Source organism: Nestor notabilis, unplaced genomic scaffold (assembly GCF_000696875.1).
Source record: "Nestor notabilis isolate BGI_N333 unplaced genomic scaffold, ASM69687v1 scaffold32205, whole genome shotgun sequence".
Taxonomy (NCBI): domain Eukaryota; kingdom Metazoa; phylum Chordata; class Aves; order Psittaciformes; family Psittacidae; genus Nestor; species Nestor notabilis.
This window is the reverse complement of record NW_009928440.1, coordinates 40,868-63,417: the sequence shown is the minus strand read 5'-3', so window position 1 is coordinate 63,417 and position 22,550 is coordinate 40,868. Positions and strand designations below refer to the sequence as shown.

Sequence of the window (22,550 nt, the reverse complement as noted above, 5' to 3'; positions counted from 1 at the left end):
TAGGGAAAAATCTATTAAATGAGAAATAACACTACACTGTCGTTACGAGCCCAAAGTTATTCCTAGACTGAGACTGTGTAGGCCAGACTGTCTAACACTTTGCTACAGTATGTAGCTAGATTTCACGTCATTTGAAGTTTTTAAATCAAGATTATATTGCTTTAAAAAGACATTCTTAATTAAATAAATATATAAGAATTAATTCATGTAAAAATTAGTACATGTGGTTTTGTTACTGCCTTATATATGTTACATTAAATAGCAATTATTATTTTTCCTATGTTAAGGTGAAATTCACAGCTATCAAAGATATTTTGGTCTGGGGAAATTCGTTCATTCTATTCTTTATTTTTGATTGTTAACACTTCTCATCTCTGTTAAAAATAATTACAGTGCAATCTATGCAGCTGCAACGTTAGTGTTTGTTAACACTCTAGCATTGGAATATTTCAGATTACATAATTTTTGATTGTGGGCTAGCTTTTCATGTGGTAAACTATGATGTCTTAATGACATCATAGAAATTTATCCCCGAGTTTTCAAAGGAAGAAGTGAGGATTGCCATTGTTCAGAGAAGTCCTCCTTCTTGTGTTGTATTGGAGGTCATGAAAAATGGTCTCACTGATCCTTTTGGTTTTATCACCTAAGATTTCCAGACAATAATAACCTTAAGAGGTCTAGAAAACTCAATCCTGAAATTAAAAAACTTCCATCACGTTAGTATGATTTCCGTTGTGGGGGAAAAAGAAATAAACCTGACACTTTCTGAAAAATTGTGCTTATTACATCTTTACTTACACTTCAACTGAAATGAGAGTTGGTCACTGAGTGATTGTCTTCTATGAGATGATGCTTTTTTATGTACAAACTTCTTAAAGATTTCCTACCTTTCTTACTCCCCAATGTGTTTGGTTTAATTTTATCAGTGTTAAAATTCCCATGGATTTGATATTTTGCTATGGGATAATATAACTTAGTAGATGTTGAATCAGTTACATTTCAGGGGAATCAAAATTCAAATTTCTGTTAAATAACAGAGTAGGTTTTAACTGTGTAATATTCAGAGTATCCAATTTAACTGGCATGAAAGCTACAATTATAACTAAATTGTTATCACTATGTATTAACCCTGTGGCCTTAGAAATCATACATTGGCTTAGCTATGTAAGCCATTGCATCACCCGCTTGTTGAACAACCCACTGCAAAAACATTTATGTTCATGCACTGAAGGATATTGCAAGGAAGGGACCGAAACCTGCACTTCATTTCCTGAGTGAAGTAATGTAGGCTTTCATCTCTAAACCACTGACATAACTATGTATATTATGGTGAATATTTAGCAAGCATCTAATAAAATGTCTGGGAGAGATAGCCATAAGTTGAAAACTTCTACTTTATGTATTTACTATAGAATGTAAAGAAAGTATTGAGAGTAGAATAAATAGATCAGTATACAGCAAGCACTGTGGCAGATCAACTGAAAGGAACCATAGCAAATTTTACTGGCATCTTAATTCTGGTTAAGATTTTAGGTTTAATTGAGATTGTGAGATATCTAAACCCTAACAGGAGTTGTATTTCCTTTAACAGATGCATTCAGAGACTTCAAAAATAACTTTTTTTGGTGACTGTTTGCATGCAAAGTTACAAACTTGTTTGGAAACTAGGAAGTAAAACACTTTAGAAGTAAAGTGAAATTATTCAGAGTAGTTTTGTTGAGTCTACTGAGTTAAAAATAAGAGGAGAGAAACAGCAAAGTAGTTCTGGATTGCGAAAGCCCCATAACCTCATAACAATTTCCCTTGTTAGAAAGAACTGATGTGTGCTGTAGTTACAGAATGAAGACCTAAGTCTACCCACTCTATGTTAAAAAACAGAAGAGCTACCTAATTGCAAACTTAATCATTAGATTAATGTACTTGCTGAAGTTGTTACATTAGATCAAAGAGCAGTCAAAGGAACTCTTGCTTTAGTGGTTTAGTTTTAAGAATTAATCAGGCACTTTCAAATATACAACAGAAGAAATAAACATTCAGAGAAGTTCATGCTTCCATATAGAAGAGGAAATCATTAATCAGGCTTACTGCTTTTGATATTGATACAAGTTACATTAACTATGCATAATTAGGGATTAAGTAGCCTTACTGGTATGGACACAAGAGTAGGACTCCAAAGCAACCTGTGTATAGCCTTTTCAAAGATTGTTTGTTATCTTACGAGATTTTTAGGTTATCAGCACAAAGGAGATTGACGGAAGTTGGGCCAGTTGCAGTAGCAAGTGAAACACTGCTTGCATTAGTGGTTACTTGCTTAAAATATCTTGAAAAGGACAGATACTGAACTAAAAAGGTTTTGTTTCATTAAACAGTATTTCGAGGGATAGAGAATGTTGGAAGCTGCCAGCCTTTGTATCATAAGTTTCTGGAGGATCTCTGACTTGGGTGAGGTTGATGGTTACACTTGCCGCCATTGACCTTGGCTAACTGTAAGAGATTTCAGGTTCCTTGTTGCATAATACTGGTGACCCACAAGGTCCAAAGTGCTGGTCATGTAAAAACTGAAGTTTAATTATTGATCTTTCTGTCTATGGAAGTGCCAACTGAAATAGCTTTTGTCCATCCTCTTACCTGCCTGTGTGGTTATGTGGTTACCTTTGTCAGAGAATAGATCGGAAATAGGCAATATGTCAGCAAGAAGGTGTATTTTTACAAAGGAGAGAGAAGCAAGCAAGGAGCCTAGAGGATTATTTGAGTAAAAGAAGGTTATACCGATGAGTATCAGGCTTTGGGCAGACAACCACTTCTGGATTCAGGGCTTTTTGATGGAAGTCATAAATGCCAGCTTCTGATGCATTCCTGTTCGGATACTGCTATCTGCACACGTTTGTCAGCAGAGCAATTTGTGCCACTGCACTCAGCTTACATCATTTGAATTGATGGCCTGATCTAAACAATGGGAGTTCGTTCACATAAACCTGTTTTGGATCTGGATTAGCAAATCTGTCCACAGCCTCAGAAAGCAGCTTGGAAAATAAAGACACAAACAAAGAATTTTTGGTAGCCATGATTATCAGATGGGGTTTGGAAGAAGGGGGGAAGGGGGAAAATAGGACATTTTGGAGAAAGAGCATTAGAAGCTGGGAAGACAAGTTTACACTGCTATGAAAAGAAAGTGCAGTTTATTCTAGCAGTGTTCAGGGTAAGAGGAACATTTGCCTGCTCACTGTAAATAAACAAAAGTGCATTGAGGAATTAATTCACTCTACCAGTTCTCTCTCCAAGCAGAAATATCTCATTAGGCTTTGGATATTGTTTCAATCATTCAGTAGAGCAACAATAATCCTTAGAATGTAGGTATAGTTTAAGATGTTACCTTTCCTTTAAAGGAGATTGCCCCAGCTCTGGAGAGTCAACAGAACAGAGCTGATGAGCATTAGTCGACCCTGTCACCTATTCCTCCACCAGCTGTTTAAATAAACAGGTTAGACCTTGTAAATAGCTAGCAAGAAGGTTTGTTCAAGTCTTAAATAGATTTTTTTTCCTAGATGAACAGGAGTCTGACTGCTTAGTGTTTGCTGTTTGGCATTAGGAGAACTTATGTGAGAAGGCAAAAGTATTTTCTTCATCTAAGATTGTATTTATTGTTCTTTTTTAGATTGCTTCTGCAGATTCCTACTTGAAAAGTCACATGCCTATCTTGCTAATTCCACACACACTGAGATAAACAAATTATTTCTTAAATATTTTTATTATCCAAGCAATTTGGAACCTGGAACATTGAGACTGTTTCGTGTTATTCCTGTAAATATTTCAGTAAGCCTTTTATCTGCCTGTAGGTTTGGCCATAGAGCCCTCTGTTAGGTAGGAGCTATAGATTTTGTTAAATGTAAACATGAGAAGTAGCTAATGTTTGTTGTTTTGATATGGTATTTAATGCAGTTGGGGTATGTTCAGTGGTTCCTGTGCACTACTGGAGTATGAATAACCATTTGAGTGGGGTTGGTAGCTTGAGAGATGTATATTTTCCAGTTTTCTGTCATGTAAGACTTAGTCACAAACCTTTTGGAAGCTGAAAAGAAGTTAATCTTCAAAAGTTTCTCATCTTCATCAATATCAGTGTCTGGCAGTGATCACAATTAACACTGAAAGTTCCAGGGGAAAAAAAAATCTTTGGAGGAAATTAAGATTGCATTCCCTGCTTCAGGGAAGGTAGTCTGATTATGAAAGAGAAGTCTCTTCAACAAAAGGTATGGAAAAAAACCTGCTGTCTGCCCAAGTTGTTTCCTAAAAAAGGGACAGTTGTTGAGTGGAATATTTATATTAGATTGCTTGGGTGAGCTTTTATCTAATGAGGTGTTTTGGCTTCCTTACACAGTGCTTTTATTTTATTCTTCTCATTGTTCCTTAAATGAAAATGGGAATTTTTGATTTTATGAGGGAGAAGGAAAAAGAGAACTCATGACAGTGTGAGTAACAAGGTACAGGAGAATGGAGCGATGTCTGGTAGTGTCAGGAAAGCAGGGTAGTTCAGCAGAAATGTCGAGCATAAAATAATGTTTCAGGAGTCTAGTATGAGAAGTTCCATGCTGATCAAAAAAGTCTGCAAAGATTGTATAAAGGTGTCATGTTGCTATTAATCGAGTAACTAGAGATTAATAAAGCCCCAGTGATGTAAAATTGGCTGGCTGAAGTAAAAAACCATTTGGATCTTATGCTTGGGAGTTATTTTTTTGATTGTTTAGTAAGCAGGTAAGTGTCTATCATGAAGTAGTGTTTTCGTCTGACTCTCCCAGTAGTTTTAGTTGGTACCATGTGTTTCTTTGAATATGATCTTGAAAGTTCCTGAGCGCATGTCATTGTTCCTACAGCAGCATATACCCTGAGCAGAGGGGGTCTCTTCAGTACCTTGTACATTGTTTTAATCACCACAGAACAAGGCATTCTCTGACATTTCTGTGTAGTGAGGTGTGTATCGTTTAACTGAAGTCAATGAAAGCTGCAGACATGTTTCAGTGCTGTGGATCAGGCAGTGTGATGGAAAAGTAGATTGAGTCATAGGCATACAGTTCAGCACTTAACCAGGCATAGACAGGGGCTAATCCTAGGACTGAACAGCAGCATTTGGAAAATAAATTAGCCTTTTGCTGATCATTTTTCTTTGTTTCATATTTCTCTCCTTTATTTCTAAGGAACACTGCCAACTAGATTTAGCTTGAAATTTGTATTGAAAGCTGATAGTTTTGTCAATAAGTGTATATTAAACAATATATATTCTTTGAATCCATCATGGGTATTTATGTGTGCATGAGCTGAATGAGATTTTCCTTATTTAGGTATTCATAATGAATGCAAGTGAGCCTGAAAATGGAGGTTTTCTTTTCCTCTGTTTCTGTGTGTTCATTTTGTAGCCATGTCACTCAATATAAACTAGTTTTAGGTTTGTATTCATAATTCTGCTCAAAAAGGGAGAATGGACATCAGAAGATTCATAAAACTTGGTATGAACAGCAATAAACAGGAAACAACTGTTGTGATGGGAATTAGGTTTCACAAGGATTTTATGATGGCCTGACGTGGGTGGACTGGCAAACTATTTTGAAGGGTCACTTTGCTGTGGATTTTAACTTTTTAATTTCTGAGAAACACATATATTTGCCATTCTTTTAAAACTGTAGTACAGTGCTGTAGACATTAATTGGTGTTCTTCCAGGAACTATGATCGCTTTAACAAATAGACTGAAAGGTTTAGTAATAACTTCTTATTTCAGAAAAGTGAACTTGTTGCTTTTTCTTGTCTAATAGATATATCTAGACCACTACTGTGTGCCCAAGTATATGACAGATAACTAATAAATTCTCAGAAAAGATGCACTGAGATAGGGAAATGATCAAGTCCTATTTTATCCACTCAGTTTTTGAAAAAAGTAATAGGGTCGCAGGATGTCATTGACAGAGTTGGAACATGAGTACAGATTGTGGTGCTTTTTCTTCTTACTCTGTGTCTGGTGTCTACACATTTTGATGTTGTCTGACATGGCATTAACAGTTTTTCTCTAAGGTGAGAACTAAGTTAAAGGTGTGAGATACAGCAAGTTGAAAATTGCTCATAGTAGCAAGTAGAAAGCAAATATTTTGTTTTCAGTCTGGAAAGGAGATTATGAGCATGGGTTTCCCATGGATCAGTGCTGAGTTCAGTACAAGGCACTGCTTTCATTAAAAAACAGGATGATACAGAACACCACAGGAATTTCTAGAAACAAGAGCTTTATCAAGAGATTTTCTGTATCCTTCTTCCTTATCTCCTTCTTCTACCGAATGACAATCACTTTGTCACCAAAGTAAACTTTTCCTAAGAATCCATATGTAACACAGCAATGGCACACAAATGCGACTGCTGCATGCCTTTTATGAAATAGGTAAATATGGTTTATTTTTTAATAATAAGAAATACAGCTTGGTTTAGAGGTAGAACTGGTTACAAAGATACTTAAATGTTGCAATGATGGAAGGAGGGGGTGCTTAAACTGCTTTTCCGTTTCCTTTGTTACCAGTTCCCCTGCCCCATTCAGCAGCAGTCCCACATTTTCCCCAGTCTCCCTTTTGCTGTTGGTGCTGCTGTAGCAGCCCACCTTGTCCTTCACACCTCTTGCAAGGTTCATTTCAGGTGAGCTCTGACATTCCCAACCTGGTCTTTGCATGCTCAGAGAGTCTCCGCTTCTCTTGTGCTTCCTTTTTATACTTGGATTTTGTCAGGAGCTCCTTGTTCATCCATGTAGGCTTCCTGCTACTATTGCTTGACTTTCTGCTCATTAAGATAGACCATTCTTGAGCTTGGAGGAGGTAATCATGGACCCCTCTTCTCTCCAGGATCATTATCCCATAGGGTTCTTCTATGGGAGGAGCAAGATCCCTGAACAGATCACACTTTGTTCCTGAAGCTTAGGGTTGTGATCCTGTTATTTGTCTTGCTTCATCTTCGAATGGAATATTCACAAGAGAGCACTAAAAACTGGCAAGTAGTCTAGAAAGAGCAGCTTAGAAGAATACATTCATGATTCTTTAGGTCATGAAAAGGTGATAGAAGACTAAGCCTTTAGATCTGTGAAAGGTGGCTTCAAGAGTAGAAGTGATAAATTGCATTATTCAGGAGTGGGAAGAAGCAATGGGCCTATATTGCAGTAAATAGATTTCCATTTAGCTTTAAAAATATCTGGAGTGGCATAGCTGTCTAGTTGGATCAGACAGGATTACACTGTTGTGATTTGAAAACCATAAGCTCGCATGGAGCAGAGCTTGAAAGAACGGGATAGCATATGTGTTAGCAAAGGGTCCTCTGGACCTGCAGGACAATGTCATGCTGATCACAGATGACAATGAAATAAATCAATCTACGTTCAAATCCCAGGCAGCACTCAAAACGGGAAAAAGAATTTATTTGCAATCCTCATAAGCTTAATAAAGTGTCAGAGAAGCTAATGTTTTTGCACAGCTGCTTTTTGGGTAAAAACATGCTTTAGAATTCTTCCTGTCCTGCTGGAAAGTAATGTAAAATTTCCTAGTGTTTAGAACTGTGTCTCTACTGAGAAAGCAGAGGACAGGTTTTTGCCTTTTCTTCACCAGTTGTATGTGATGTTGACCAACCTGTGACAACAAAAGGCACGGCTTGCTTTTTATGCCTGTAACAACTGCAACTGTGTTTAAAGTGTAAGCTTTAAGCAATTGAGATGGATAAGAGACAGCTTTTAGTAGCATCAATGTCATCAGCGCTTAGAGAAGTTACTATAGAAACTGTTACAGCAGAAACAATAAAAGGAAATAAAAACGGAAAGGGGAAGGGATGAAGATCTTTGAGAATCTGAAGTAAAAATAAAGCAAAATAGATGTCAGTAGCTGTAGCTCGTAAGGTAAAAATAAAAAGCCTTTCTCTCAATTAAAAAAAACCTGGTTACAGAAAGTGGAGAAGGGAAGGAGCTGTGAGGCCATTATACCATTTCTTTGGGCTCGATGTAGGATTATGAGAGATTCCATGGGATATTTTTAGGGGGTAGTCCAGTCTTGCTGTGAAAGTCCGAAAAAGCACGATGTAGTTGAGATGGTTGATGACACCCCAAACCAAGAAGACATTATAAAGCAGTTTTGGGGTTAAGTTACATCATTTTTTCATGATCTTTGACTGCATAGCTGGAAACTGCTTGGAGAATATCTTGATTTGATCTGTTATTAGTTCCTCTTCAAGACTAAACAAAGAATTAGATACTCTGTCTGTAGCACATGACTGTAACTTAAGGAATTTAAACTATTTTTTGGCACATTTTTTAAAATGCCATTTTATGTGAAGGGTGAGGTACTTAAAAAGAAAAATGCAGGTTATGATAAAGACATGGGAGCACGGGATATTTTTACAACAGTATCATCTGCCTATGTTAAAAGAAAATTAAAACAATAGTAATCATCAATCTAGTTGCCATGAGTGCCTAGACTATATTGTAGTTGCTATTATCAGTGGAATAAGAACCACAAGTAGATACAGCATTGTCATGCAGTCCTCTTCCTTATATACTTTATATTAAAGATAAAATAAAACAACCCTAAGTCATAAATTTATTCTAGTCTCATTGAAATCCACAAGTAAGCAAATCTACTCCCTGTAATGTGTTGGAGTAACTAATTGTTTCCATTCTTCAGAAATAGTAATGGGCTCTGCAGAGAGGGACCTGGGCTTCTTGATGGACATCAAGTTGCCCATGAGCCAGCAGTATGCCCTTCTGGCCAAGAAGGCCAATGGTATCCTGGGCTGCATTAGGAGCATTGCCAGCAGGTCAAGAGAGGTGATCCTCCCTCTCTATTTGATCCTGGTGAGGCCTCACTTGGAGGACTGGGCTCCCCAGTACAAGAGAGACACGGAGCTCTTGGAGCAAGTCGGTGAAGGGCTGCTAGAATGGTTAAGGGTCTGGAGAATCTCTCATATGAAGAAAGGCTGAGGAAGCTGCGGCCTGTTCAGCCTAGAAAAGAGAAGATTAAAACACAGGAAGTTCCACCTGAACATATGGAAGAACTACTTTACTGTATTTGGAAGTATTTTGTATATAAATCATCTTACTCGTTACTTTACAAGTGTTAACTTTGCCAATGGGGTGGGTATTTCCTGTAGCAAGGGCAGACTTAATTATTTCAAAACCAGCTGTGATTACCAACACACCCAAAGTGCCTCAGCTAAAATTCCATAAACAGCTTTTCATTTCAGATTTGAAATTTTGAAATGTTGATTTCAAAATAGTATCTTCCTGCAGAGAACCTGTTTTTCTCCAGAAGGGTTGTTAGCCGTAATAATATTTAACAAATTCCTATTCCTGTGACTATGCTCTGTTAACCTAAAGTCCCACAGTAATGCCATTGATATGTTATTTGTCATCCTTGCTCTCTCATTCTTGCAAGACTACATCATCACGGACCAAAGCAGGATAGCTGAGGCATTTAGTAATTCTGTGTTTTAAGCCAAATTCACCCTTTCAATTTTTGCCAGTAGAATGTAGGGCAAAGGCCTTTAGCACATGAGAGTTGAGTAAGAATTCACTAGGCAAAATAGCCTGCAGAGATTTGTACTAGCCACTACAGTCCCCAACGTACTTGTGGCTGAATCTGTTCAGGTTTCTCAGTAGGTACAGTGATGAATGTGGTTCCTGAAAGGCCTTCTGTACTGGAATTTCTGTGTAAAAACTGAAGATTTCTGGTTTTCCTTGAAGATAGGTGAAGAGTTTTCACCCATCGTACAGACTGTCTGGAACGGCTTTCCCACACGAGAAATCATGTCAGAAAATCTAGACTTTTTGAAACAGAGCTTGATAGATGTGTAAGGAGCGTTATATATAATATATTATCTGCGTTACCACCAAGTTGCATTGTAAATTCACATGAGTCTTATCCACATGAACACATCCTGAAAACTGGAGAGCCCTGAGTTCAAGGAACTTTTCAGTTTGAGGCAGTGCATTCAAATCCACAAGTTGTTTCTCCCCGTACTGTGAGCTCAGTTGCAAGTAAAGCAGAGAGAATGTGAATTCAGTGTATCAAAAAAAGAAGAAGGAAAAAGTTGATGGATGTATACTAATAAGAAACAGTTCTGAAGTCTGGAATATGTGTTTCCTGTTTCCGTTAGTTGCTTCATCAGAAGTACTTGAATGCAGAGGCAATCCTGGCCAAAGTTGGATGATAAGTAAGGAGTGGGAAGGAGTAGAAGGAGTTGTGTTTTGGCTATGTAAAGGATTGTCTACTATTAAATCTCAGAAGAATTGGGTCCTGCAGGCATCAGTACACAGGCTGATTGCCCTTTCCTTGTTCTGTTGTTCCTGGTCTGGAATCCCTCAATAGCCATTCAACTCATGAGGATGCTGTGAAACAATTTTTAAACTCTAATAATATTTTAAAAAATTTTAATATATTGTATTTATCATCATCTCTTATGATGATTAGAATAATCTCATTGAAAACCTCATGCAGAAATTAATGCATATTTAACTAGAGCAAGGCTTTGGTGTTGTGCATTAAATAAATGCAGAAGGGTAGAGTCTGTCAGGTGGAGCAAACCAGAACAGTGTCTCCTTTGGCCAGCTCTGTCCAGCCTGGCCACTGAATTGGAAAGAATACTTCCTGTGTTACCTTGTGTTTGAAGGCTGCTCCGTATAGCAAGCAGAGATTGAATTAAGGTTATGCAGGCCATGAAAACTTGTAGAAGGAGAAATGTCACCAGTAAAATAGCCAGGTCAGCCAGTGTTCATGACTGCAAAAGAAATGATAGGTGCAGTAAACGGCAGCAGATTCAAGCATCCAGAAGGTTAATAAGATAACCAGTATAGTATCATCCAAGCATTAAAATGGTGCGTAACATTCAGTGAGTAAATGTTGACTTCTGTAAAAACAAGTATCCAGATTTACCCAGTGCCATCCAAAGGATAAATAAACCTTTTCTTTAGAACAAGAGAACAGTATATGGAAAATTTTCTAAATATTACCATCTAAGTACATTGAAATATTTGTATGGTCAGCATGCATTTCAAGCATGGGTTTGTTTTCTCTTCTCTCCAGTACTTAAAGGCAGGGAGGGGAGCACTGTGGTGACCCTGCCTTTTTCTTCTGAGCATTTTTCCTTCAGGAATCCTGTAGCAGCACTGGTGTATGCTTTTGCATGTTTTTGCTTTTATCCCTTCCACATTTCATACCCTGTTTAAAAAGCTATAAAACTAGATGCTAAAGATATTATTTTGAAGTTAGTAAGACTGTCAAAATCAACTCTGTAGTTGTTGACATAAGCTTAACAAACAAGGTAACCTGTTCCAGATCTCAGATGGTTGTTCTTTAAGAAAATGAACAATTCAACCTTACTGTTGCATTGCACAGATTTTTATTTATTAATGAATCAGGATTTTGGCTTTAAGATAACTGTGTTTTGAATATATGCATGCATTAAATGCTAAGTCAAAAGAAGCAAATTTGTGTGTTACTTCTCAATAGTTTCTTACGTTTCAAAAAGAGAGCAACTTCAACTATTTATAAACTGTAATTAAGTTTCTTTACAACATGACTCATTCTCAACAAGCAAGTCCTTTTTCTCTTGCTTTCTTATGAACTGTGTGGGAAAATTAGGGTTCAATCACCAAAGAATTTACTCAGTGCTTAATTACCCAAAGCAGCCCTCTAAGTTTTGCTCATGTAGAGCTTTTATAAAGATGTGATTTTCCCCACATTATGGCTTTCTAAAACTTGACTTTTAAAAAATGATTTGTAAATTGTGACATAAGAGAAAGCAGTATTTTACTATGGTATTGGCTTCTTTCTCCAGTGCGTTTCTTTGAGCTCCTCTTATGTTAACAGTGTGATGCTTAGAAAAGCCAAAGTAAGAAATCATCAGGATTAAATTACTTTGAGCATGGAACTAAATTGGAAAGCTTTTCTTTCCTGAATGAGCTAATTGTTTAAATTTTCCAAAGGAAATGTTTCTATTTCTGTGAGAGAAGGGGTAAATGGGACTTCCTCTGACATAATTTTCATTTTAAATCTGAGTTTGACAGCAAGATTTTTACCTTCATAACCAAATATTACTTCTTAACTGCATGACTTGTATAAGCCTGCGAGTTGAAGTGACTCACTTACGTAGATGAAGTTATTTTTAGGGAGATAATTTGCACTGTTTTAAAGAGAGGAAAAAAAGGAGAGAGAGTCCTACTAAAAGCTAGATCCCTCATTATAGTTTACAGAGCTCGTGAACCCAGCATCCAAGCAAAAGATGACTAAGCAAGGGGTCTATTGGTACTTTCAGGAATTTACAGACATGAGTCATCTGCTTATTTTCTGTAGACATATCACCAGGGTACTTTATGAGTCAGCTGTTATTTGGAAATAGTACTTGTATTCAACATGAATACATTTTTTTTTAGTTCTTAGGTAACTAGCATGCCAAACCAAAGCAGGTTTTTATAGTTTGCCTAGCTCAGGTGCTGGTTTATAAAAGCAGTGCATTGTTTTTAACTGTGATACATTTTTCATGACAAAGTGTAAATGTTGCCTGGGATGTAATTATGATAACACTTCCTTTGCTACCTTATGTATCTCATGAAGGCAGATCTGGTTTTGTATTAGTGCACAGATTGAGAGTCAGATTGCCTATACGACCAAGTAAAAAGAAACATTTCCTTTATCAGCCTGCGTGACTATGAGCAGAATTTGACCTTTTATCACCTTGCTGGTGTTCACTACCAGTGGTATTTGTTTATTTTTCATGTACAGTAAAATGCTTCACCCCAAATCCAGGCATTCTGTGCACTTGCAGTGTCAATGGATGGGCACCCACTGCGACGGAAGTGAGTTCTTGCCTTCCCTTCCTACTGCTGAAATAATAGCTGGCTACCTTGAGATATGTATAACACTTTACAACTCAAGGCTATTTCCTGTTTACTGGGTCTTTTAGGTGTGGTTGTGTTCCAGAATTAGGGACAGGTTTTTTTACTTGGTCTGGACTCATTTCACACCTTGTATTAAGGAAATGCTTGGGTTAGAAAAATGGGAGTGGGGCAGTTCAGGATGATACTGCTGTTGGCCAGATTTGGGATGCACAGTGATAAATCTGACTATCTGATTTAACAGTTTATATTGTAAGTAATTCCTGAAAATTCCTATGCAGGTTTTGGTTAATAGAAGAAAAAAATGTTTTCTGTTATATTTTGGTGGTACCTTTGTTGAAAGAATATCTTTATGAAAGAAAGGCTTCTTGTAACAAATGGAAGCATCTCTGTAGTGAAAGCAATCTCTTGATTATCCATTTAAACAGTGTTTCTAGTGCTAGATACTTTCTCCTAAGTGCAAACCTTTAGCTTTAGGTAACAGGAAGAAAACTGCTACTTCTTGCCCCTGTTATGTATACAGAGGTTTTCAAATGAAACTTAATGAAAGTTAGGAAATCTCAAGTAAAAAGTTAAGTGTAAGGACTAAACTATTACTCAAGTGTCTTGCTAAGGTTTGTTATTACTTTCACACAGTGATAGAATACACAAGTATACAGAGTAGTTTTCTGTTAAGGAGCTGGTACTTAAGGAAGAAGATGCACTAGAGGAACAGAATTTAAGCACTCAGAGCTGTGGAAGTATATTTATAACATTAAAATGGAGAGCCTGTCTTCTTGCTTCAAAGTCTTTTCCATGATGAAGTCCTTCACAGGCTGCAGCACGCACATAATATCTGCAAGGGGAGGAGACAGCTTGCTGATAAATGGCCTTGATACACCAATATTTTTCAGGATTGTTATTTAATTATCATGTTATAAAGAGAAACTTGACAGAGCAATCTTTGAATCTAACCTTTGCTACAGCAGTGATCTGCCCTCAAATTAGCAGAACTCTGCCCATGTCATTACTGCTTAAATATCTGCTGGAAGCTCTTGTGTGAGCTGAGTCACCAGAACTCTGGGAGTTAGCACGTGTAGCTCAGACGCTGGGTCATGAACTGAGCAAACGCTGTCGTCCACAGTGATTTGTTGTGTTTTGAGACTACAGCTGAGTCTCAATGTTCAAACACATTCAGTTTTGTGTACTTCGTGGCTACAAATGGTTTTACTCATGGAGCTTGGAGGTTAATTTAGGAGAAAGGGAGCTGTGGTATGGCTAATGTACGTCCAAGTATTTCAGGTGTGATTAGAAGAAACTGAAAAATTAAGAAACTAACAGGATAATAGCATGGTATTTGGAAAAATAAAACCTGTCTTCAGGATATCTCAGTCTGTGCGCAGAGATTTCAAAGGAAGTGCTGGAATCTCTGCTCTGTGAAGTATTTAGAAGTAGAAAATACAGCACATTAGCAAGTGTACTGGAGGGGAGATCCTCTTGTGCCTGAGGAAGGGCTTAGTCCTGTGTAATGTTCCTTTCACTTCAAATTCTGTTTGCACTGATTTTGCCACCTGCTTTGATTCCTACTTCAGCTGTTACAACCCGTTTATTAACTTAGGAGTCTTTACCTCTCTTGAAAAAGGACTGTGAAGTGACAAAGAGAGAATACCAAGAACCCAGGCTAATATGAAGTAATTATAATCTTATTAATTTATTTGACTCATTGCTACACCGATAGGAATAAATTATTTAGGATTTACAGGGAGTTACTGTTCCATTGCAGTGCTCTTTCATTGTACAGAATTAAAGAACAGGGATTTGAAAGATAACAGAAAGTACAGTCAGAGGTGCTTTGTAAATGAAGTCTACACCTTTAAAAGAAATGCATGTTCTTGTTGATTTTGGTGTTAGATTAGACATTTAACGTAACTAATTGAAGTCTGTTGTCATAACTCAATTTAACTACAGTTTTCTGAAGCTGAAATTAAGAGTAGACCAAGAAAACCTAAGGTATAAATCTAGCAATGAAAAGGTTAAAAACCAGTTTCTGACTATATTATTAACTGTTGCAGACTATTGTTCTGCCAGACCTAGCTGATCATGAGACACTGATAAGCAAAGGGAACTAAAAGGTTCTGATTTTTATTTTTAGTGAGATATTTTGGGTATTAGTGACTGCAGTGTGGTTTTGGTTTTGTAGGTTGGGTTTTTTTTTTGTCTAGCAGATGACAGCAAGTTGAGATCTGTTCCAACTCATGTGACTGAATCTTTCTACATCCTTTATCAAATCATTTAACAGCTTTAGGTCTCAGATAGCTGTAAAATGAGAATGGTGATGTCCATGGGAGCACTAAAATGAATTGGCTACAGCAGATAAAGTGAAATCTCTTTCTTGAATGGAATTCATAAACAGAATGTATTTTGTGAATTTTTGAAAAGGAAAATTTCACTGTAAAGGATAATAACTGTGCTATTTTTTCTATAACAAGATAGTCATGGTGTAAACATTATGATTAACATAGAAATACTCTAGCTAAGCATTTTTTAATTATGTACTTACAAAAGTGTTTTCATAAAATGAAGTATACCATACAGAGATGCACTGGAAACATTACTTATAAGAAATACAGAAGTGTATTTTAATCATCAATCCTTTTTTCTGATCTTTAAATCAACAGAAAGGGATTCTACGGTCCCAATATAAATGAAAAAAAAAAAAAAAAAAGAAAAAATGCAATAGTATATTCTTATGACTGTATTTTTCTTTTCCTTTTTGCATTTCAGTTGACCTTCCCCTCTACTTTCCTCGAGACCAACCAACCCTAACGTTTCAGTCCGTCTACCACTTCACTAACAGTGGCCAACTGTACTCCCAGGCCCAGAAGAATTACCCTTATAGCCCCCGCTGGGATGGCAACGAAATGGCCAAGAGAGCAAAGTAAGTCTGATTGCTGTTTCCTACTGAGTATTCCACATGTTGCATGGTTATCTGCCAGTAGAAGTTTTGTGGATTTAACTGTACATTTCCAGCGTTACAAAAGCTGAACCTGTTTTTGTTCTCAGTCCTATCGTTCCCAGATATGAGTATAGACATATACTTTATTAATCATGCATATTACATTAGTGCCAAACGACTGATCAAAAGAAGACTCTTTCTGCTAGGCATTGTATGGGCACAGAGTGGTGACAGTCTCTGCTCCAAAGAGCTTCCAGGGTAAGCAGACAAGATAGCCTCCAGCAGGAAGAATCTGCATGGTAGCAGTCAGTCAAGGTAACTCCATTGTTTTGTGTGGGTGTTGGGGGGGGACCCTGAAGGGAAGCATGTGAGATGGAGAAAGCAAGGAAGAAAAACCTGAAAGGTATGGAATTAGGCAGTAGTAAAAAGACATAGAAGAACAGGAGGAGGTAGAGCAAACCACCAGTCTGGCACAGGTGGCAGTCCTATTAGAATGTGAGAAAGTTATCTTAAAGTGTGACTGTCTCCTTCTTTACTGCTTTTCCTGTTGGCTAGAAACAAGAGAATCTCTGACTCCTTCCTCTGCAGTTTTTCTGCAAGACCTTGTTTCAGGCAGGGGAGACACCACTTCAGTCTGAGCATCTCCTTTAGTTAAAGATGACAGGACAGCCTCCCCAGAGTGGCTCTGTCACAAGGGCAAGCTGCCGTGGGCAGTGGTGCCCCTTGCATATGCTAGGTAAGATTTTAACCTGAATGAAGCAATATGTGCAACAGCCTTGCTGCACTATTTCAATTTTGCAAAGTGTAAAAATGTTAGAACAGAAAGAGATTTAAACAGGCTGGTTATCAGTTCTTCAGCATGTAAAGGCATCAAACTGCATAAATAATGAGGCGTATTGGGATGAGTGTTTTGAATGACAATCAGAAGATTAAATTAAATTAGCAAAGATGCGTAAATAAGAGTCAAATGAAAATTGTTCAAGCTGAGTAAATCAAATGAATGGCATGGACAGAGACTGTAATTTGGAAATGATGGAAGCAAACAACAATTGACTGAAGCATTTGCAGATTTTATACATTTAAATTTTATGGAGAACATCAAGTAACATTTGATTTTGGATTTTGATGCACTGTAATGGAGTTTTTTCCCTAGTATTTGGTTTTGCTACCATACAGTCTAGGAGAGCCATTTTTCTATCAAATATGATTTTTCTTTTGTGGACTCATTTCTTTTCTCTAGCAGAATATTAGGAGTATTTTGTTTAAAAAAAAATAACTGGATGCATTACTGTGGCTTGTTTTATAACTGTACTACAAAATGCACTTCTTCTGCAGCTGAAAGCTAACAAGTACCTATGTGCTGTCTGCTAAGTGCATTCATTTCTGAGTGGGTGTATATAAATGGACTTCTCTGCCCTGCACTTGAAATTTAGAAGTATTATAACAGTTCCTTTTAAAAAGCACTAAATAGGTACACTTACTATCACATGTGCATTTTGTGAGATTATTCACTCTTCTGTTTGAGCTTTTGCATTTAAGTTTTACACTGGATACGTAATATGAGAAAGATGATGAGAAGCGGGGGAAGAAAGTATGCTGCAGTGTCTGAAATAACTATCATTGAGCTGCAGAGACAGAGAAGCTGCTCTAGTTAAAAGCGCTTTGCTTGCAGGAACAAGTAGTGATTCCTCACTAGGCACCATAAATAAATCTGTATCAAGAAAAGTATGATGTTATGATACATGTTAGTGTATTTTAAGAAAGATTTTTAACACAATTGAGCACCTTATGTAAACAGTGCCTGCCTAAAATATTTGCTAGGGCTTCTTAGAATAGTTTAGTGTATTTCAACACATCCAAATAATTTTTCATTCTATTTCTGCTGTAGCCACATTATGGGCCAAGAATGTAGGAATATATATAGCCAAGTATATGGGAACATATATAGATATATACGAAAGTATTCTAATTAAATATATTAGTTCAAGCACCACGTCAAAACATCCCTAATAAAAACAGAAAAGGAGGATACATGATTTAGCCTCCAGAAGCAATGTAATTCTGCTCAGCTGAAGTAAATTTAACCCTGGATAAATCAGAGACAACTTGTTTGTGTTTCTAAATAGTGTCCTTTAGGTTTTGCTTATATGTAGTCTTTTTCCCCCTTAGCCAAATAGGCTCACAAGTACTTGGCATCCCTTGAGACAAAACAGCTCTGTTTATCTTTCTGGCCCTACTCTTCTAGGGCCACAGGATCTCCCACTTGACATTCTGGTATCTGACCAAATTCTCTGCCGTTGTTCTGAGACACTTGTCAGATCAGTCTACATCTTCCTCACTGTTAGCTTAAGACACCTTCAAGGATAGCTTTTACTTGCTTTTGCACCAACTGGGTTCATTAGCTGTCCAGTCATATATTGAATGAAGCATGTATACCGCATTGCTTATAGGATGTAGAAACACCACCAGCTTTGAAATAGCACCAGTCAGCAATTTCCTCATCCTCAATTTTGGCAAGCCCTGCATCTGTTTTCAGCAACTCAATGCAGCCTGCTTATTCATAGGCAGAGCTGTCATAAGTTCATGCCAAAGGGACTTTGATTCTGTGCCCAGCCTTCTCCCAGGGTTGTTGGGTTTTTTTCCCAACTGGGTAAGCCCATCTAATTCCTTCAACTCAGGGCTAAACTTGAAAGTCTTGGTATCCTTGCTTATCTTTGTCGCCCCCAGCAGAGGTAGGCATCTCTTTTGAAGTTAGGACTTCACCCTTTGCTGTAGCCTTGAGACAATCAGTAGTACCTTTAAGTAGGAGCAAAATTACTCCCCTAAAATGCATACATACAGAAGTCGATGGTATGCATTCACACTTAGACCTAGATTTAAGAGTCAAATTCTCAAATCAGCGTATCCGTTTAGGAGGATCTTCTTCATTCACAGAGAAAAGCTGCTCATGTTCTTGCTGGAGTAATTGGACCAATTTATGTCTGTCTGATAAAGTCCATGAAATGGAGTTTCTCTTTCTCTGTGTCCTCTCGAACAGCTTTTAAAATCACCTCGCTCCTTTGAGGCCCAGTGACTTAGATTCCTCACTGAAAGATAGCATCTGGTAACTGAAGCTTTCTATTGTCTTAGCCCAGGGATTGCCCTCTGGCTTGATTTAATTCTAAGGGACAAATCAAGTCCTGATTAAATAGTGTGATTCCAAATGCCTCTGGATTGCTTGTTTCTCAGATAAATGCAAAATTTTAACCTGTTCCTACAGCTAGGAACAGGGAAACCAAAACTATTCACATTTTCTTACAAGCTGCTGAGATGCTGTTTCCTCTCAGTTCTCATCTTAGGCTTCGCCTGTCTTAGGTAATTTATTTATATATCTGTGGCCTCCTGCATAAGCAGCTTTTCCAAAAGATTTGGTCCTAAAATACAATAGCAAGCCTAAGAAAATACAGTGAATTATGGAAAGTTAGCAGCCTTGTTTGTGGTGTACGTGTGAAGTAAAACATCTCTGCGTCGTTTCCATGGGAAAGCTCTCTTGTTTTTTGCTTAAATAAGCATTCAAGCGTACATAAATGGATTCTTTAATGAACATGCAGACTCCAAGCCTGGGATTTTATGAAGGAATACAGTAAATAAAGCTTGTTTGTTTATACAGATGAAGTTCAGTTCTTAGATGCCCAATTTCTGTCTGACCCAGTGCTGCTCTGTAGACTTGGGTTATACTCAGAGCAAGTTAAGACTCAGTTTACTCTTTTATCCTACGTAAGTCCTCCTACTCGTCATTAAAAATAGCAGGAGAATGGAAAACTGTTATCACAATAAAAAGTTGTTCTGAGGGTTCATATTCTTTTATTCAAGGTGGCTGATAAAGCTGGTTTCTGGATAACGGTGTTGTCCCTGGCCACTCACCCGTGTTTGCTGAATGCTGGGTTAATTTTTACATATCCTTCAGGACTCTGCAAGGGTGAAACCTTAAAAGGGCTCTTAGTGCTCAACTATATATTGGCTGTTGCTCTGCCATAAGGTCAAGTGCAGCTTAAGATTATATGCAGACACATCTTGTGTGAGCTATGTGTGTATCACCAGCATGGCTGCAGCTATGGTTTGTGGTCAGCACAAGCATGCTATGATTAGGAAGTGTTAGGCTGATGCAGTGGGCTATAGCATTTTTGGCCTCATCAATACCTTTTCATTGAGTGTCATCAAATTGGAAGATGGGTATCATGTGAAGATACTAGTTGCTTTTTGGCTGAAATTGTTGCTTTATGCCTTAATGTTCCCTGGTAAGGAAAGGAAATGCATTTCTTTTGTCCAATAAAAGGATATTTGAAAAAAAATAAAGTGGGGGGGAACAATGATTGTTGTGTTGCTGTTTAGACAAACATAGTGTGGTATGTCAAACACTTGCTCTTGTATTCAGTAAATTTTGAGTGCCTTAATGATTTTTTATTTTTATTTTGACATTAACCAGTTTTTCAACTCCTACATTTTTTTATTAAGTCAGAATTCTTTCACATTTTAGGCAGAATATTTATTACTACCTTTTAAATTCACTTAAAGTAACAAGTTTCTCTATTTCCATGAAACCTTTGTTCTCCACCCATACTACCTTGAATCTTGCTATAAAGTTTACATGTAAACATTGCACCTTTTTTATAATCTTCTCTCCTTGATAGGTGTAATTAAGGTAATAAATCATTTGTCATTATTTGGTTTGTATTTCAGTAGTTTTCCTGCTTATTCATAAAAGTAGCAAATTGTATTTGCATGTATTATGTGATTTTCATGCACATTAGACATCTTTAAAGAGTACATTTCCAAAAACTAACTTGTTTGCATTTACATATATTCACTCACAAAGCTTTTGTCATGACTGTCTTTGGCTCTGTGTGCATTACCTTAAGCTTAACAAAAAGATTTAGAAGGATGAGAGTAGGGAACAGAAGCAGAAGACATAGGAACATCATCCTTCCGTAAGCATGTGTGCGTGCGTTTGAACATTTGCAAGGCTCAGAGCATGCTTTTGGAGAGGAGCAGCACAGTAGGTACAAACTAATGGCTGAGGTGCTGAGCTAGGTTGCTTGTTTACCTCGTTGGTTTTCAATAGTTGTGTATCAGAAACTGAACAAAAGTGATTTCCTTGACTAAAGTAAGGCTGACATTTTGTTGCCGCTGGTGGGCTCTTTCTCAGAACACAAAAGGGCCAATGCGCTGTGACGGCCATAACAAGAAGAGATGTGATGACCAGCCGTGTGAAGCTTTCAAAGAAGTTAATTTGATTTTATAGACCATTAAATCAAAACTGATTTACTGTGGGCGTGTCAGCTGACCAGAATTTTATGTGAGAAGTAGAAAGCAAATGGAAAAAATGATGTTTTGTTAAAATACTAAATGGTTGCATTTGTCCTGGGAGCATGTTCTGCAGTTGATTTATCAGCTAACCTTAACAAAATTATTTTGATTGTCAGATATAATAGGCAAAGTAGATACAGGTTTTAATTAGAATTTTCCTGGGATATTAGTTCATTTTTACATTGTTCCTCTGCATACACTACAGAATACCATGCATACACATGATAGTTGCACTTCTTGAGTCATATTTTTCATGTACTTTTCTTTAAATGTCTCCTCGGATAATTAAGTCTGACTCCTAAGTTATGGTATGTTAGTTTCTGACAGGTGCCTGCCAGGGATCTTCAGTGCTGTCAAGCATTATGTGGATTTCAGCCAAGACAGAAGGGCCTGGATATTTGTTTCTGGTCACTTCTCATTAAAGCTTTGACTGCGGGAAAAGGAAAACAACTATTTAAAGACGAGGAGTATAGCTGCTATAGGAAGCGCATAGAAATAAATCTGTTAGGAAACTAGTTTTTCTGTGTTTTTATATAGACGTTATGTATATGTGTGAACTGTACATATGTGCATTGCGATATATAGTAAATATTCTTTCTGCAAAACAGGATTCTCTCATATATTGACAAGAGAAATGCACAAAAGAGATTGGAAGAGTTGGCTTGGTATAAGTGGAATATAATAGCACTTTGCTGGAAGACAACTGCATTGTAGGAATTAAAGGCTGGAATTTCATGTAGGTGGTTCTTAGATAACCACAGTTAGGTGGTGATCCAGAAATACTATGATAAACTGTCTGATTTGGCTTCATTAGAGAATTCCATTATGTATTCATCAAAGCTGCTAGATCTATATTAGAGCATGGAGTTATAGCTAGGAACTGATGCAAAAAAAATGTCCTCCCTTGGTTAAGAGAAAAGGGTAGAGACAATTATGTGGTTTTAGAAGGTGCTGAGATTTAATAGCTCAAATAAATACTGATGCTTGATCAATTGCAAAATAAACAACTAAGTAAAAAGAGTAGGTGGGCTCCATGGTCTTGTCTTTAGGGTAATATTTGTAATTGCTCTGTTAAATACGAAGGATGATCATAACTAGGTCAGACTCAACACTCATTTAACTCTGTATCATGACTGTCAATAGGCAGTAGCCAATACCTGCGGAAGAGCATGGGAGAGCATATAGTCATATTTTCATGGCATGTTCTACCATCTTCAAGGATTTCTATATCCAGAATTGGTATGTTTCTGTTCGATAGCTCTACCTAACTTTCCTCCTAGTTGATTGCTTTTTGAACCCACATCATAACATCACAAAATTCTGTGGCAAGGGATTGCACAGAAAATGTGTGGTGTGAAGAACAAGCTTTGTTGACT

General features: G+C 37.3%; 1 protein-coding gene across 1 annotated transcript in view; it reads left to right on the top strand.

Annotated features, from left to right (window-relative positions):
- The window catches only part of LOC104405720 (BRCA1-A complex subunit BRE-like), a gene marked incomplete at its 5' end in the record, with an annotated part of 39,173 nt that overhangs the window by 4,200 nt on the left and 12,423 nt on the right, over positions 1–22,550 (top strand). Inside the window, 2 exons of the mRNA XM_010014499.1 lie at positions 4,747–4,749; positions 15,657–15,810. Of these exons, the coding sequence (XP_010012801.1) occupies positions 4,747–4,749; positions 15,657–15,810 (157 nt within the window). The remainder of the gene's footprint in view (positions 1–4,746; positions 4,750–15,656; positions 15,811–22,550) is intronic.